This window comes from Vombatus ursinus, unplaced genomic scaffold, assembly GCF_900497805.2.
Source record: "Vombatus ursinus unplaced genomic scaffold, bare-nosed wombat genome assembly UNPS02014789.1, whole genome shotgun sequence".
NCBI classification, from domain to species: domain Eukaryota; kingdom Metazoa; phylum Chordata; class Mammalia; order Diprotodontia; family Vombatidae; genus Vombatus; species Vombatus ursinus.
Window position 1 is genome coordinate 26,100,093 of NW_020954567.1, and position 15,427 is coordinate 26,115,519.

The window sequence follows — 15,427 nt, forward strand, 5'->3', positions numbered from 1 at the left end:
TCTCTGTGTCTCTCTCTCCCTCCCCCTCCCTCCCTTCCTCTCTCTCTTTCTCTGTCCCTCTCCCTCCCTCCATCCTTCCCTTCCTCCCTCCCTCTCTCTCTCTGTCCGTCTCTTGTCTCTTTCCTTCTCTCTCTGTATGTATATGCATATACACATATACATACAAACATTAACACATAAACACACACAATGTCCCAAAAGTCTTGGTCCAGTTTAAAATTTTTAGTATTACCAGAATTGTAAATCCTACAAACCTATAAAAACATGATCTGAAATTTTAATTATTTGATTTGTTTACATTTATATTGTTTTGTGAATTTTGAATAATAAACTTGTAATTTTATGCACTGCATGACATGTTCTGGATGATACTTTCCCAGATGGGTAGATACTAATGGAGGAAGTCCCCTTGCTTGGCCAGCTCAGTTACCTGATGTATCTTAATTGGACTTTTTTCTTGTGGGGACACATCAAAAGTATTGTGAATACATCACAACTTTGTTCTTTGAATAACTTAGGGATATGATTACAAATGAAATTCTATCAGTCATTGAACAATAGCTGATGAAAGTTTTTACAAAGTTAAAAAAATTAGCTAGAGCAACATCTAGCACATGATGTTGGTTATGTTAAATTTTAATTTAAAAAATCTGTATTTTAAAAATTGAAATAACCTTTTAAATGTTGTATTTTGTAAGTTTTGTAGCGTTTTTACTTCTGTAGCTATTAAAGTTTAAAACTGCAACAACATTTTAGGGATACCCTGTATTTTCAGATTTAGGAAACAATTGAAAGGAATCTTATGTATATATTTTTTACTAAAATAGCCAAGCACAGAAGATCATCATCATTTGAAAATTATGTAATTTATTCTCTAAAAAATGTAAAACATTTTACAAAAGACATTAAGAAACAAATGGAAATCTTTGTTACATCTTGATGAGATAGAATGCAAAAATAATGGCAAAAAAGCTTTTTTGTGGGGGGATCTACTCACTGCTTAATTATCTTTCTCCTTGAAGATTCTCAAATTCTTTGTTGGCATCCAGGCTGCTGCTGGAAATGCAGACTATAATTTTAGACATTCAGCCTGTCTAGAACTAGACATTTACCTAAATCTTAGTTGTAACACAATTGATTCTTGCCATGTGTAATGGCACATTGTTTTTACAAGCTGGCAAATAATAGTAACTATATATATTGTCTTTGTCAGAGCAGCATTTCTATTTCAGTTCTGTACTCCCTGCATCTGCTTTTGTGTGTATGCACATATATTTTAAAAAGAATTTAAGACAAAAGCTTCCTTTGAAATGTATCTTATGCTTATAAATCTGAGTTTTTTTATCATTTATTATTTTTGTTAATAAATCACATTTGAAATATAACATGGGAGCATGTAAGGAAAGAACGCACATCACTTGTTCTGCAGACAAAACTACCTATAGTGTCTTGCTGTTAGAAAATACGGTTTGTATTCTAAAGAATTTCCATTTTAACAAATTGATGTACATCATGAACTACACATTTTTTTCAACTGCTGTAATTATGGAAGGAAGTGGAATGGTGTCAACATTCTTCTGCTTCTAAGAAAACACACACTTGAGCTCTTGTTTTTTTTTCCTTCCCAGCAGTATTAATTTAAGGGAAGGAGAACAGTGAAGTAGTTTGAGGGAAGAGTAGATTCAGACACATTGCTTAAGTGAGAAGACAGTGCCAGGAAAGTCTTGTGAACTGAACTTAATGAGCCTTGGCTCTATGTGTTTTACAGACTTCTGTAAATGAACTATAAAGACATGTTTTCAGTATGTCTACACATGTGTGTCTATAGGTAAAATGTGCATATATACATATATGTCTATATTAGAACCAGATCTAGACTAAAGAATTCCTAATTATGCCATTTTCTGTCAAAGGCATGGACACACATCAAAATCATATCTCTCTGTGTGTATATGTATATTTATTTATGATCTCAGTGGTGAAAGGAACTTCTAAAGCCTTCTAGTCTAACTCATATCTGAATAAAATTGTTCTTCTACAAAATATACAAGAGGTCACCCAACCTTTTCTTGAAGGACTCCAGGAAAGAGGATTCCATTACCTTCCAAAGCAGACCATTGAGTTTAGGGAAAATTGTAATTGTTAGACATTATTTCCTTACCATCAAACCTAAATTTGTCTTTTTGCAACTTTTACCTGTTGCTGAATTAGTGTTATCTACTAGGATTGTAGGATTTTTTAAAAAAATTTACAGGATCTAAAGATCATAGACTTGAACTAAAAAGGTTCTTCAGACCATCACATTCAACCCTCTCATTTAATAGACGAGGAAACAGAGACCTGGAGAGATTAAGTACCTTGTCCAACATCATAGAGTATTAAGTGACAGGATTAGGATTTAAAACCAGACCATATGACTCCAAGTCCAGTTTTCTTTCCATACTTGTTTCCTGCACTTTCCAGAACATACCTCTCCAATCTTCATCTGTCTAACTTTTCTCCAGGGTTATGTCTTCTTTTGTACCCTCCAGAATATCATGTGCTTTTGTGCAGTAAATTTTAATAGATTCATCTTAAAAATTCTGACTTCAAGTCTAAATGAATGAAGATGATTCTTGAGTTCCTGCCTTGTGATTTCATGCAGAGCCCCCTCCTGTCATCCAAGTGCCTACCAATGTGACCGTTACTCCTGGAGAACTAGCAACTTTCACGTGCCTTGCCATAAGTGCAGTGCCTTACAACCTTACTTGGCAGAGAAATGGTAAAGATGTCAGACTGGCAGATGCAGCTCGGATCAGAACTCTGACCAATCTTTCCTTGGAGATAAACAGTGTAAAATTCACTGATGCTGGAGAATATAATTGTGTGGTTTCTAATGAAGGAGGAACAACAGTTGCTTCAGTCTTCCTCTCCGTGCAAGGTATGTACTGGAAATTTTCTGAACTGTAGTGTTTTTGTTTTTTTCTTCCTTGAATCTCCTAATTAATCAAGGCTTTGCTTCTCTAACCCTTCCCCCATCCCTCTGTTGGTTGAGTATAAATTTCTCCAGGTACTTAAAAAAATTGCAAATATGAATGGAACAATACTATGTCTGTAGTTCTTAAATGGGCTCTAGTTGTCTAAGTTTTTTTAACTGACATCAAAATTGTACCCAAAAAATAGCCACTTGAAATATTTGGATTCTGTAGGCTATGATCACCTCATGGACCTATGTTCATATCAGTTCAGGTACTTTTTCCATAGGTACAGATCTCAATTGATTCACACCTTCTTGTCTTGTTCACTTCTCCTCCATACCTTTCTGTAAATCTTTCCGTAAAGAATATACTCAACACATTCGTGGGCCTTTCAGTGCATAGAACACAGTCAGTTCTTAATAAATGCTTATTGACTGAATCTTAACAACTTAAGCTTCCTGATGCCACACTCCAGCTTTCTGTTATAAAATCATGAATTAATGATAAGTGTTTATTTTTAAGTACTTAGTATGTGGCAATTAGTGAGAATGCAATAGTGAGACAGTCTTTGCCTTCAAAGAGCTTATAGTATAGGGGGGAGATGAGCATATCAAGGAGCAGTAACCAGGAGAGAATGTTTTGGTCTGGGAAGTAACAAGGATAGTGAGTGGATCCATAAGGAGTTGATTTATACAGCTTTTCCAGAAGCAGTGGTAGGATTGATTGATAGTATAGTGGCAGTATAGTTTCCAGAGAAAGAGGTAGATGGGGAGGGAGGGAGTATATACATATATATCAGGCAAGGTAGATGGAAGGGATGGTGTACTGGAAGTGGTCTATGGCTGGTTACATGTAGTGCGCTATGTCAGCTCATTCCTCACTGATACAGGATAGCTCATCCCTAGGGTGGGCATTACAAAACTAAGTGGATTAAGTGCCCCACGGCATGATCTCTGAACTGGTCATCCTGAGGGTATAGTGGCAGGACAAATGACCAAAGAAAATCACCAAAATTGGGCAGTTGGAAGCATCTCATCGAATGTAATGTGGCATCTGTGTTGTCACATGTTCTCCCAAATACATGTTCTTCATATATTAATATATTTTATGCTTGGGCATCTAGGTGGCAAAGATGTGTAGTGGATAGTGTGCTGAACTAGGAGTCAGGAAAACTCATTTTCCTGAATTCAAATCTGGCCTCAGACACTAAGTAGCTGTGTGACACTGGGCAAGTCACTTAACACTGTTTGCCTTTGTTTCCTCATCTGTAAAATGAGCTGCAGAAGGAAATGGCAAACCGCTCCAGTATCTTTGCCAGTAAAATCCCAAATGGGGTCACGAAAAGTTGGACATGACTGAAAGCAACTGGACGACGACGACAACAACAAATTTCATGCAGCTTCTCATATCTTTTCTAGTAATATACAATAATGAGCTTATGTCTACTATGTATTTTTCTAGTGTCCTTTGTATTACTTCTAATTTTCATTATTGTGAGATCAAGTTGTTTTATGTTTCTTAACTACGTATGAATGAATAACATTGATTTTAGTAGTTGCTCCCTAAAAATAAGCTCCCAAATTAGTGCCAACAAATATTTCCGGACTATCAGATTCATCTACCCGGTAGTTTAATATTTTCTATTTACTGTAATTTCTTAGATTTCTTCCTTCCAAAATATCAATATAAAATTGACTTGAGAATTGAAACTATTTTGGTTGTTAGACAAGTCTGTTTTACACCAGATTTTGCTCTTGTCCCTTACTTCTTGGTAGGTAATTTAATTTCCTTCCAAACTTTTAAGATATTTTACATCCTGTGGAAATTTTATGTCTACATGCTGTGTAGAGCTGCTTCCAATGACTTATTTGACTTATATGGAAATGAGAACCCAGTGAAGTATAAGTTAATGGCCATGCAATCTTAAATCTTCAGCTGCGCCTCTTTAGAATGTGCTGACAGCAAGCTTTGTATACAATGGCATTAGCATTATGCTTAGAGGTATTAAAAGTGTGTTATGTTCAAGGTCATCAATTGAAGATGAAGAACAGCCTGAGAGCTTCTTTTTCATTGCATTTATATTTTTCTTCCAAATGTCTATAGAGCAGCTGGGAAGCTTAAAGCAATAATCAAATTACTCTTGGCTTGGTTTTTGTAGTTAAATTGTGGTTCTGCCGCTGTCTCAGCAGAATAATTTATTTAAAATCCCTTATGTAAGAGATTAATTACATCAAAAAGTTGGAAATGATTCTGCTCGATATGCTCTTGCAAATAATTCTAAAACCTTCCTAAGGTTACACACTCACAGACAAGGACATTGACAAGGTAATCTGAATGAATGACCATTGCGTATGAAGGATCTTTTTCTTAAAGAAAACCACTGGGAGAATTAAAATCTTTTACTGAAAGAACAGGCATTTGATTCTTATTTTTTTTCTTGGTAATAGAGTAAAATTCTCAGGTCTGTAGGTGTGACTTTTGAGAATTAATCTAGTAAAATAATTGGGGCAGCATTGATATTTATTAAACTTCTACTACATGCCGAACACTGTGCTAAACAATGAGGATACAAGTAAAGGTAAAAAACATAGTCTCTACTCTCAAGAAGGTCAGTCTAATGGGAAAAATAATATACAAACAACCAAACGAACTATCTATCTTTCTATCTATCTTTGTATATGTGTATATATGCATGCATATATACACAAGTACATATAAATAATATATGCACATATTAAAAAGTTTGTACATATGTGTGTGTAGATATATAAAGTTTGTACATAGTTGCTTGTAAGTGGCCTCCCCATTAGACTGTGAGCAATACTTCATGTATTCTTGTGACAACATGCTTTTAATAGATAGAAGCTTCTCCATTTTTTCTTAGTGGAAGAACAATGTTTGCTATGACAACTACCCCCATCTCCCAAGCTCAAAATAGCCAGTAAGAAGTAACATTTTGATTGGTCCTGGGCTGATAAATAATTTAAAGAGAGGAGAGGAAGAGAAAAGCTGGAACATTCTAAAAATGGAAGTTTGGTATCTGAGTTCATCACTATTTCATCTGATAGACAATTAGCTGGGCAGCATCTCTGTAAGAACAACCATATCTCTAAGGAGAAATTTAAGAATTTTGCTTCATACCTGGCCAGAAGAGGAGTAAAAAGTTGCAAAAAGTTTTAGCTAGCAACAGCAAATTCTAGAACAATTTTTAGCAAAATTCCTTTTCTAGTTCATTAAGGAACATTGTAAATGAGTGGGGCATAAAATATGGAAATGATTTTTTATTATGTAGTGCTGTTATTGTGTGTATATTGTAGATGACTAGTAATTCCCATTTTTATTGGTAGAATTGGCACTACGTGAATTTTCTTCTTCTGAACAATTATCACGACCCTTTGGAGAAGACGAAGGAAAGGGACAACACATGAATAAGAAATTCAATGTATAGATGAAAAAAAATCAATCGATAAGCATTTATTAAGTGCTCATGATATACAGGGCATTGTGCTAAATGTTAGGAATGCAAAGACAAAAAAGGAGAAGGTCATTCCCATCAGTCAATCAGTCAGTCCATTAATAAGTATTTATTAAGCACTTAGCATCTCCCAGGCACTGTGCTTAGGATGGGGGCATACGAATCCAAAGAATGAAACAATATCTACTCTTAGGAGGCTTACATTCTGTAGAACTTTTCATGCCATACTTTTCTTTGAAAGCACAATCTGGGTTCTAGGGGGGGGTGGAGCCAGAATGGGGGAGGGAAAGCAGTGACTTGTTTGAGCTCTCCCTCAAACCCTTCCAAATACCTGTAAAAATGGCTCTAAACAAATTCTAAAGCAGCAGAACCCACAAAAAGTCAGAGTGAAACAAATTTCCAGCCCAAGACAACCTGGATGGCTGATGAGAAAGGTATATCGCATCGGGCGGGGAGAGGAGCGCAGTTTGGTGTGGGCGTGCAGGCCACAGCGAACCTGGAGTAGGCCTCAGAGGACTGAATTGTGGGCAGCTGTGGCAGTTTCCAGACCTCTCAACCCGCAAATACCAAAGACAACTTAGAAGGTCAGTGGGAAAAGTCTGTGACTGCAGTGAGAGAGAGAAGCTAGGTCTGGGGCAGTGGCTGCCTCCTGAGCTTCTGACCCACAGACTGAGGGGGAATCGAATGGCTGATCAGAGGGGGATTGCAGGAATCTCTCTGTTGGTGCAGGATTCTCTTGCTTTGCCCAGTGCTTGGATCTGGGTCACAGTTCTGGATGGCAGTCCTTGGGGTGAGGAGGAGCACTGGTGTGGTGGAGCTTGTAGTGGCTGTGGAGAGGAAACACCTCACCCCTTATCATAGCACCTTGGAAGAAATGAAAATTTGCAGGTCCTTAGAAGTATTTCTGAAAACAGCTGTACAAACCCTCGAAGCTTGGGACAGTACATTCTTCACACTGGAATCAGACTCTTACCTTAACAAAGAGTTTAAAACTCAAGTAATTGGTTGAGATCATGAGCAAGCAGCGCAAAAAGAGTCAGACTATACTATCTTACTTTGGTGACAAAGAACATCAAAACATACAACCAGAAGACAACAAAGCCAAAGCTCCTACATCCAAAGCCTCCAAGAAAAATATGAATCAATCCCACGCCTTGAAAGAGCTCAAAAGGGAGTTTGAGAAGCAAGTAAGAGAAGTAGAGGAAAAAACTGGGAAGAGAAATGAGAGTGATGCAAGAAAATCATGAAAAACAAGTCAACAGCTTGCGAAAGGAGACCCAAAAAAATACTGAAGAAAATAACACCTTAAAAAATAGCCTAACCCAAATGGCAAAAGAGGTCCAAAAAGCCAATGAGGAGAAGAATGCTCTAAAAAGCAAAATTGGACAAATGGAAAAGGAAGTCCAAAAGATTACTGAAGAAAATACTTCCTTAAAAATTAGAATAGAGCAATTGGAAGCTAGTGACTTTATGAGAAATCAAGACACTGTAAAATAAATCCAAAAAAATGAAAAATTAGAAAACAATGTGAAATATCTCACTGGAAAAACAACTGACCTAGAAAATAGATCCAGGAGAGAGAATTTAAAAATTATTGGACTATCTGAAAGTCATGATCAAAAAAAGAGCCTAGATATCATCTTTTAAGAAATAATCAAGGAAAACTGCCCTGATATTTTAGAACCAGAGGGCAAAATAGAAATTGAAAGAATCCACCGATCTCCTCCTGAAAGAGATCCCCAAAGGAAAACTCCTAGGAATATTGTAGCCAACATCCAGAGTTCCCAGGTCAAGGAGAAAATATTACAAGCAGCCAGAAAGAAACAATTCAAGTATTGTGGAAACACAATCAGGATAACACAAGATTTAGCAGCTTCTACATTAAGGGACCACAGGCCATGGAATATAATATTCTGGAGGGCAAAGGAGATAGGATTACAACCAAGAATCACCTACCCAGCAAAACTGAGTATAATTCTTCAGGAGAAAAAATGGTCATTCAGTGAAATAGAGGACTTTCAAGCATTCTTGATGAAAAGACCAGAGCTGAATAGAAAATTTGACTTTCCAATACAAGACTCAAGTGGAACATGAAGAGGTGAACAGGAAAGAGAAATCATAAGAGACTTTTTAAGGTTGAACTATTTACATTCCTGCATGGAAAGATGATATTTGTAACTCATGAGACCTTTGTCAGTATTAGGGTAGTTGGAGGGAAAAAATTTTATGTATGCATATATAGATAAATAGATAGATGGATAGATAGTTAGATAGATAGATAGATAGATAGATAGATAGATAGATAGATAGATAGATAGATAGATAGATAGATAGATAGATAGATAGAGGGCACAGGGTGAGTTGAAGATGAAAGGGTCATATCTGGAGAATAAAATTAAAGGGTGAGAGAGGATTATACTAGGAGAAGGAGAAAGGGAGAGGTAGAATGGGGTAAATTATCTCACAAAAAAACAGAAAAGAAAAGGCTCTTACAGTGGAGGGGAAACAGGGAAAGGTGAGAGGGAATGAGTGAATCTTATTCTCATAGGATTTGACTTAAGGAGGGAATAACATACACACTCAATTGGGTATGGAAATCTGTCTTACCCTACAGGAAAATAGGGGGGGAAAGGGGACAAGAGAGTAGGGGGATGATAGAGAGGAGGGCACATTGGAAAAGAGGGTGATCAGAAGCAAATACTTCTCAGGAGGGACAGGGTCAAAAGAAAGTATAGAATAAATGGGGGGCGGGATAGAATTAAGGGAAATAGAGTTAGTTTTTCACAGCATGTCTACTATGAAAGTGTTTTGCATAACTGCACACGTATAGCCTATTGAGTTGTTTGCCTTTCAAGGGGGGGGGGGGGGGGGGGGAGGAAGGGAGAAAATTTTGGAACCCAAAATTTTAAAAACACATGTTTAAAAGAAAATGTTTTCACATGCAACTGGGAAATAAGAAATACAGGAAATGGGGCACAGAAATCTATCCTTCCCTACAGGAAAATAGAAGGGGAAGGGGATAAAAGAAGGGGGGGAAGAAATAGAAGGGAAGACAGACTAGGGGAAGGGGTATTCAGAATGCATGCCATCTTTGGGTGGGGGAGGGGTGAGACGGGGTGAAAATTTGGAACTCAAAATCTTCTGGAAGTAAATGTTGAAAACTAAAAATAAATAAATTCACTAATAAAAAAATAAAGTACAATCTGGGTTTACTGAATATCTCATTAGGCACATAGTAGCTCAGTGAAAACTTAATGATTGGTTAATAAAGAAGTTCTAAATATTTGAGATAGTGGAGTCAGCCTAAATAATTGCTGGGTGATTTGAATATGAATGTCTACTATTTCTGGCACTTTATTCAATCAGCAGGCAAAAGTGGAAGGAATTCTTAAGTTTTCCAAAGAAATTCCAAAAGGAACCAGACATTGAAGGTATTTATACAGAAAGAACATTTCTCTCCAAAATGTGAACAAAAGTTGCTTCCAGAAAATAGGATGCTGATACCTCACAGCTTCCATTCCTGTGCTTATATTTAATTTGATACAGGTTGCAAGTGAGAAAATTGAGACTTGAGACAGGTTAAGTTACTTGCCCAACATCACAGAAGTAGTAAGGTTGAGGCAGCATGTAAACTCTGGTCTCCCAGACTCCAACTTCACCACTCTATTCACCTCATCATGTAGATGACCTCTGCTAGTCTGACCAGCTTTAAATCTTTTAGCTTACGTTGCTAAGCCTTGTCTCAGCAAATTGTTCCTTTTTTAACATCTCACTAACTTTTTAAAGCTGCTCCTGTGGTATTTAGACTCACTGAAAGATGCTTTAGTGAATGAACTCCTGAAGGCTGAAATTTATTTACAGAAGGAATGCCTTTTACTCTCTTCTCCTTGGTAGAACAGAACCATTACTATCCAAATTCTTTAAATAAGTGCTGTTATTTACATTTTGCTCCCTAGTTTCTTAGGTCATTAATAGTGTAAATCTTCTCAGAGACATTCTTTTTGATGGCCTGTCTTGTTGGCAGTGGGTTTGGGGGAAAAAATTTGATGAAGAAATGTTTTCAAAGCCAACAGGAAGATATATTCCAGAATTTATGGCACTGTTTAGTAGAAAATAAGAGACTACAGTTAATTTGTGGCCACCCAAATGTATTATTTTATGGTTGAGCATGCTACTGCAAAGCTACAGATGTTTGATGAAATAAACTGCTGTACTTGGAGGCATAATGCTATACTAAGTATGCTTTCTTTGGTCTTAACTCATGAAAATATTAGTATCATTAATGAAAGTTTGATAACTTATATGATGTTAGGTCACAAAACTCATCTCTATCACATAAGCTGGCCCACTGGAAAATTGTTTACAAATAACAGAAATGAAAGACGAATCTTTCTCAGGAAAAAAAAAACTAAAAGATGAGATAGTTCCTTTGATCTTCTTAGATGCTTTAGGTATAATTCTGTCTGCTGGCAGTGAGTGTGGATTAGATGAACTAGATTTCTTCCAGCCTTATGCTACTTGTTTGTTTAGCCACTAAAAGACCATTGGTAACCTTTGAAAATGCAATTTTAACCAAATGGTGGGGTTAGAAGCCAGATTGTGAGAGCTTTAAGTGTGAATTTTTGATGAAGAAATGAAGGCATCAAATATAGGGAAAGAAGGAAATAAATATTTATAAAGCATCGTGCTAAGCTCTTTATAAATATTATCGTATTTGATTCTCATCAGCACCCTGTGATGTAGGTACTATTATTATCCACATTTTACAGATGAGGAAACTAAGGCAAAAAGAGGGTAATTGACATGCTCAAGACCATAATAAAAGTCTTATGCTATATTTGAACACAGGTCTTCCTGAGTCCAGGTCTAGAACTCTATCCATTGAACGTTCTAGTTATCTTTTTCTAGGAGAAAATTCCTCTTTCTAGGAATTTATCATTAAAGGGGGATATCTTGAGGGAATGGGAGGATCAAAAAAAGAATTTTGTTCTTGTTTTAGGGTAGGTGAAACCTGAATACTTTTCATCTGAGCAATGGTGATGAAGTCATCAAAATGTCAGAGATTAAAAATGAAAGAGCTGTAGAATGACTGGTGGGGCAAGCTCCCAAAAAGACAGTTGATGGTGAGATCAGGGGTAGCAGTAGAAGAATTGGCTTTAACAGGGAGGAAGACCATCTTAATCTCTGACTTTGTCAGGGTACCACCATTGTCCCAGTCACACACACTCACAGCATGGGTGTCATTCTCTACTCCTCACTCTTTCTCACCTATTATAGCCAATCTGTTGTCAAGTCCTGTTGATTTTACCTTTGTAGCATCTTTTATATATACCCTCCTTTCCTCTGATACTGCCACCGTCTCTTACATAGACCTTCATCACCTCAGACCTGGACTATTGCAATAGTCTGCCAGTTATTATCTCTGCCTCAATTCTCTCCCCACCCTAGTCCATCCTCCATTCAGCTGTCAAATTGATCTCCCTGAAGTGCAGTTCCAATGAAATCACTCACTCATCCCTCCCCCATGCCACCCCCTTCATGTGTGTGAGCCATTAAGGCACAATGTTCAAGGCATTAGACTTGAAATGGTACTCTGTATTATCTATTAAAGTGTTTTATGTTCAGTATTTAAGGTAGCGAATTTTCTTCAAATGAATTTGCCAATAAGAGGAAGGGAGGAAATCCCCTAGATCTTTTACTTAATGTGTTCTCTTTTGTAGAAATTCACATAAATAAACTTTGCTTATCACATACAAAGTTCCCTTATACGACATCTTTGCTTCAACATTTAAATAGTTAATACTATTTTGAATAGTATATTCAAGTAATATACTATTTTAAATAGCATTGAATAGTCAACACTAGTTTTTATTGGAAAATACTATTCTTGACTTTTTTACATTACAGAGTTCTGCTAAATTTTTCTGTAGACTGAACTGAAAGACACATGCCATATACCGGCATCAGTATTTTATCTGCTGAATGAATTCAGTTACGGTAGTCAGAGACACACTAAAGTTCTTATTATTAAATTATAATGAAAATTCCTAAATCACTAATAGTTGCCAATATTTAATTTTTTGGACAGTTTTAACTCTAACTTAGAGTCCCAAGCTTGAGTCAGTGAAGATGAATAAAATGGTGTGTTAACGTTCTGACTTTTGTTGGTCTCTTGGTTACAAGTGTGATATAGAGTATTGTGGAAGCCTTTACATCACTTATGATTAGTTTGAGAAGATCAGAGGATCATAGCCATATATCTAGGAGGACATCTCTGAGAGATTTTAGAGGAGAGTAGGGAAGGGAACAAATATTTATTAGGTACCCACCACATGTCAGACACTGCGTTAAGCATTTTACACATATTATCTCATTTGATCCTCACAATAGTCCTGTATGGTAAGTCTTATTATTATCCCCATTTTACAGCTAAGGAAACTGAGACAGAGGTTAAGTGACTTGCTCTGGGTCACACAGTTAATGTGTGGGGCTGAATTTAAACTCGTGTTTTCCTTACCACGAGCCCAGTACTCAATCCCATGTCACCTAGCTGCCTCATTTAATTTTAAGCATCTCAAAGGTTCATCTGTGGTTTTATTTGGTTCCCTACTCAGTCTATGTTCATGATTGCATCATTGTAGAAAACTCTACATGTGGAAACTCCTTCCAGTGATGCAGGTCAACAACTCTTCTGTACCCTCTAGTCTCAGAAAGCTGTTTGGCACACTTATGAAATTATCTGACTTGCCTATGGATCCACAGTACGGGTAGGGATAGTACATGAATTGAGGTATTTCTGATTCCAAGTCTGGCTCTTTATTCATAATATGGTGATGCTTCCTGTGGCTTTAATAAAATTGTTACATTTTTGAGCTTCTGATCATTTTTCTTCTTATTAAAAAACCAGACTTATTTAAGGTTGAGATGCAATGACAAGACTGTTCAATGACACCTACACAGTTAAACAAAGAAGTGAGATTTTCATGTCTACTTGCCTTACTTGTTTAATATAGTCCACTGGCTAAAGTGAACTGAAGAGAGCCTTTTTATTTTTTTTGGTACTACATTCCAAGTTCCACATAATAAAAAGTATAAAATAATACTGTGTTTGGCATTTATATGGAACTTTCATTCTAGTAATCTATGTGTTTGACAGATGTTATAACAATTCAATAGTAGGAGTTAAGAATTATTTCCCTCTTATGTTCAGTGGAGAGTAGGAAAGATTATTAAATAGTTCTAAAATAAGACCTGTAAGGAAAGGTTAAAGAATAAGGATTGTTTAGTTTGTATAAGGATAGTATATGGGATGACCTAATAAATGCTTCAAAGAGATGAAGGGTTATTATTATGAGCCTGGAGAGCAGCTGTTTTCCATCGCCAGCAAAGAGAACATGAGGAAATATGTTTAAGTTAGCTTGTAAGAGTTAGATTAGATAGAAAGTAGAACTTCCAATTGTCAGAGAAGTTAAACCCTGAAAGATCATTACTAGGAAGAGAGTGCTTAATAAATGTTCTTGTTCTTATTATCATTCAACTAAATGCTATCAGAAATTCTCCATCTTTATGTTTCTGCAATAGATATGAGCATTTTCTATACAAACTAACAGAATTTTTGCTGCTCCTTGACAGAGGAGTATGATTTAGTCTAACTAGACAAGCGTTTTCATGCCTACATAGAAGATAAACATAAACACTCAGCATCACTATTGTCTGCTCAGAAGCATTTTTACCTCTTGACAAGCTTTTCACCCGTCTTCTTTCCACTTACCAGAATCTTAAGGTTGCATGTAATTATAGTGAGTATTAATAACCTGAAACAGAATGAAAGGGATTCTGTGCCATTAATAAAATTTTATTTTCCCAGTGCCTGATTTCTTTTAGAACTAAACATTTCTTTCAGACTCTGGACTCCATTCTAATGTTTCTGACTTCCATATAACCAGGGCTGACTCAAAAGGTCTCTTGAGGAAGATCCCAGAGAGGGTAGTGTTGATGGATTCCTTGTGCTCTGGGTATCAGTACCACACAGGAACACAAACAAATTGTCTTTAATCATTTTTGTCCCTTTAATTACAGCAGATCTTTTCCTACTTCTGAAGAGTATGTAGTGAGTCAATTATAGCTCAAAGGATGTGAGAACCTTTCAAATGAATCAGAACTGGCAGGTATTGAATTAAACCAAGAGACCTAGAAATGCATGGTAGAGAAGAGAAGGCAGAAGCATCATGCTTTAGCAAAGACAACCCCATCAGAATGACTATAAAATAGCAAATATTAGAACATCAGTGTGATTCAAATTGAAGAAAATAATAAAGAAGAGAAGGAAATAGGGACATTTTCGCAGAGATCTTATTGAGTCCTAATGTGCTTATTTGTGCAGTTTAGCTTCACAAGTGAATATTTAGGTGAAATATGTTGATGAAAAACTGGATAAATAACCTCCATGATGTGGGAAATATCAGCTCCTCTTGGAACACTAAAGAATAGGTCATTTACCCCTTTTCTTGCTCTCTACAACACACCGAGTCAATACAAAAATACTTCACAAACCAGAATCAAAGATATGAAACTATGAAGAGCAATGAACAAGGAAATATATTGAGAAAGAAAGATCCTCTAATTTTTCAGGAAGAAGGAGTTACTTTTTATTACCACTTGAGAGATTATTTTGTATGTAAGAGGTGCTGACAGTGAAGTCTCTGTACATTAGGTAGGGAGTCTCTCCCCCTTTTAAGTTTAATCTGAATTATGACATTTTCTTCATCATTTTCTTAAATGTCAACAACAATAAATCAAACCCTGATTTGTAGCATTTGTTCATTTCTGAGATGTAAATGCTCACCCTGAAAATTTGACCATCGACTCTCTCTAGCCTGTTGGAGTTGGTTATTCTGCTGCCATTCATGTGGAAGTCCATTATGGTAGTCCTTGATGTGGAAGGCATGCTGCAGACGTCTGTCATATCTTTCTTTCTACTTTTTAATACATTTCT

The 15,427-nt window shown here is 36.4% G+C and overlaps 1 protein-coding gene across 1 annotated transcript in view; it reads left to right on the forward strand.

Annotated features, from left to right (window-relative positions):
- HMCN1 (hemicentin 1) overlaps window positions 1-15,427 on the forward strand; it is a 514,295-nt gene that overhangs the window by 214,129 nt on the left and 284,739 nt on the right. The window contains exon 11 of the mRNA XM_027868406.1: window positions 2,645-2,920. Within this exon, the coding sequence (XP_027724207.1) occupies window positions 2,645-2,920 (276 nt within the window). The remainder of the gene's footprint in view (window positions 1-2,644; window positions 2,921-15,427) is intronic.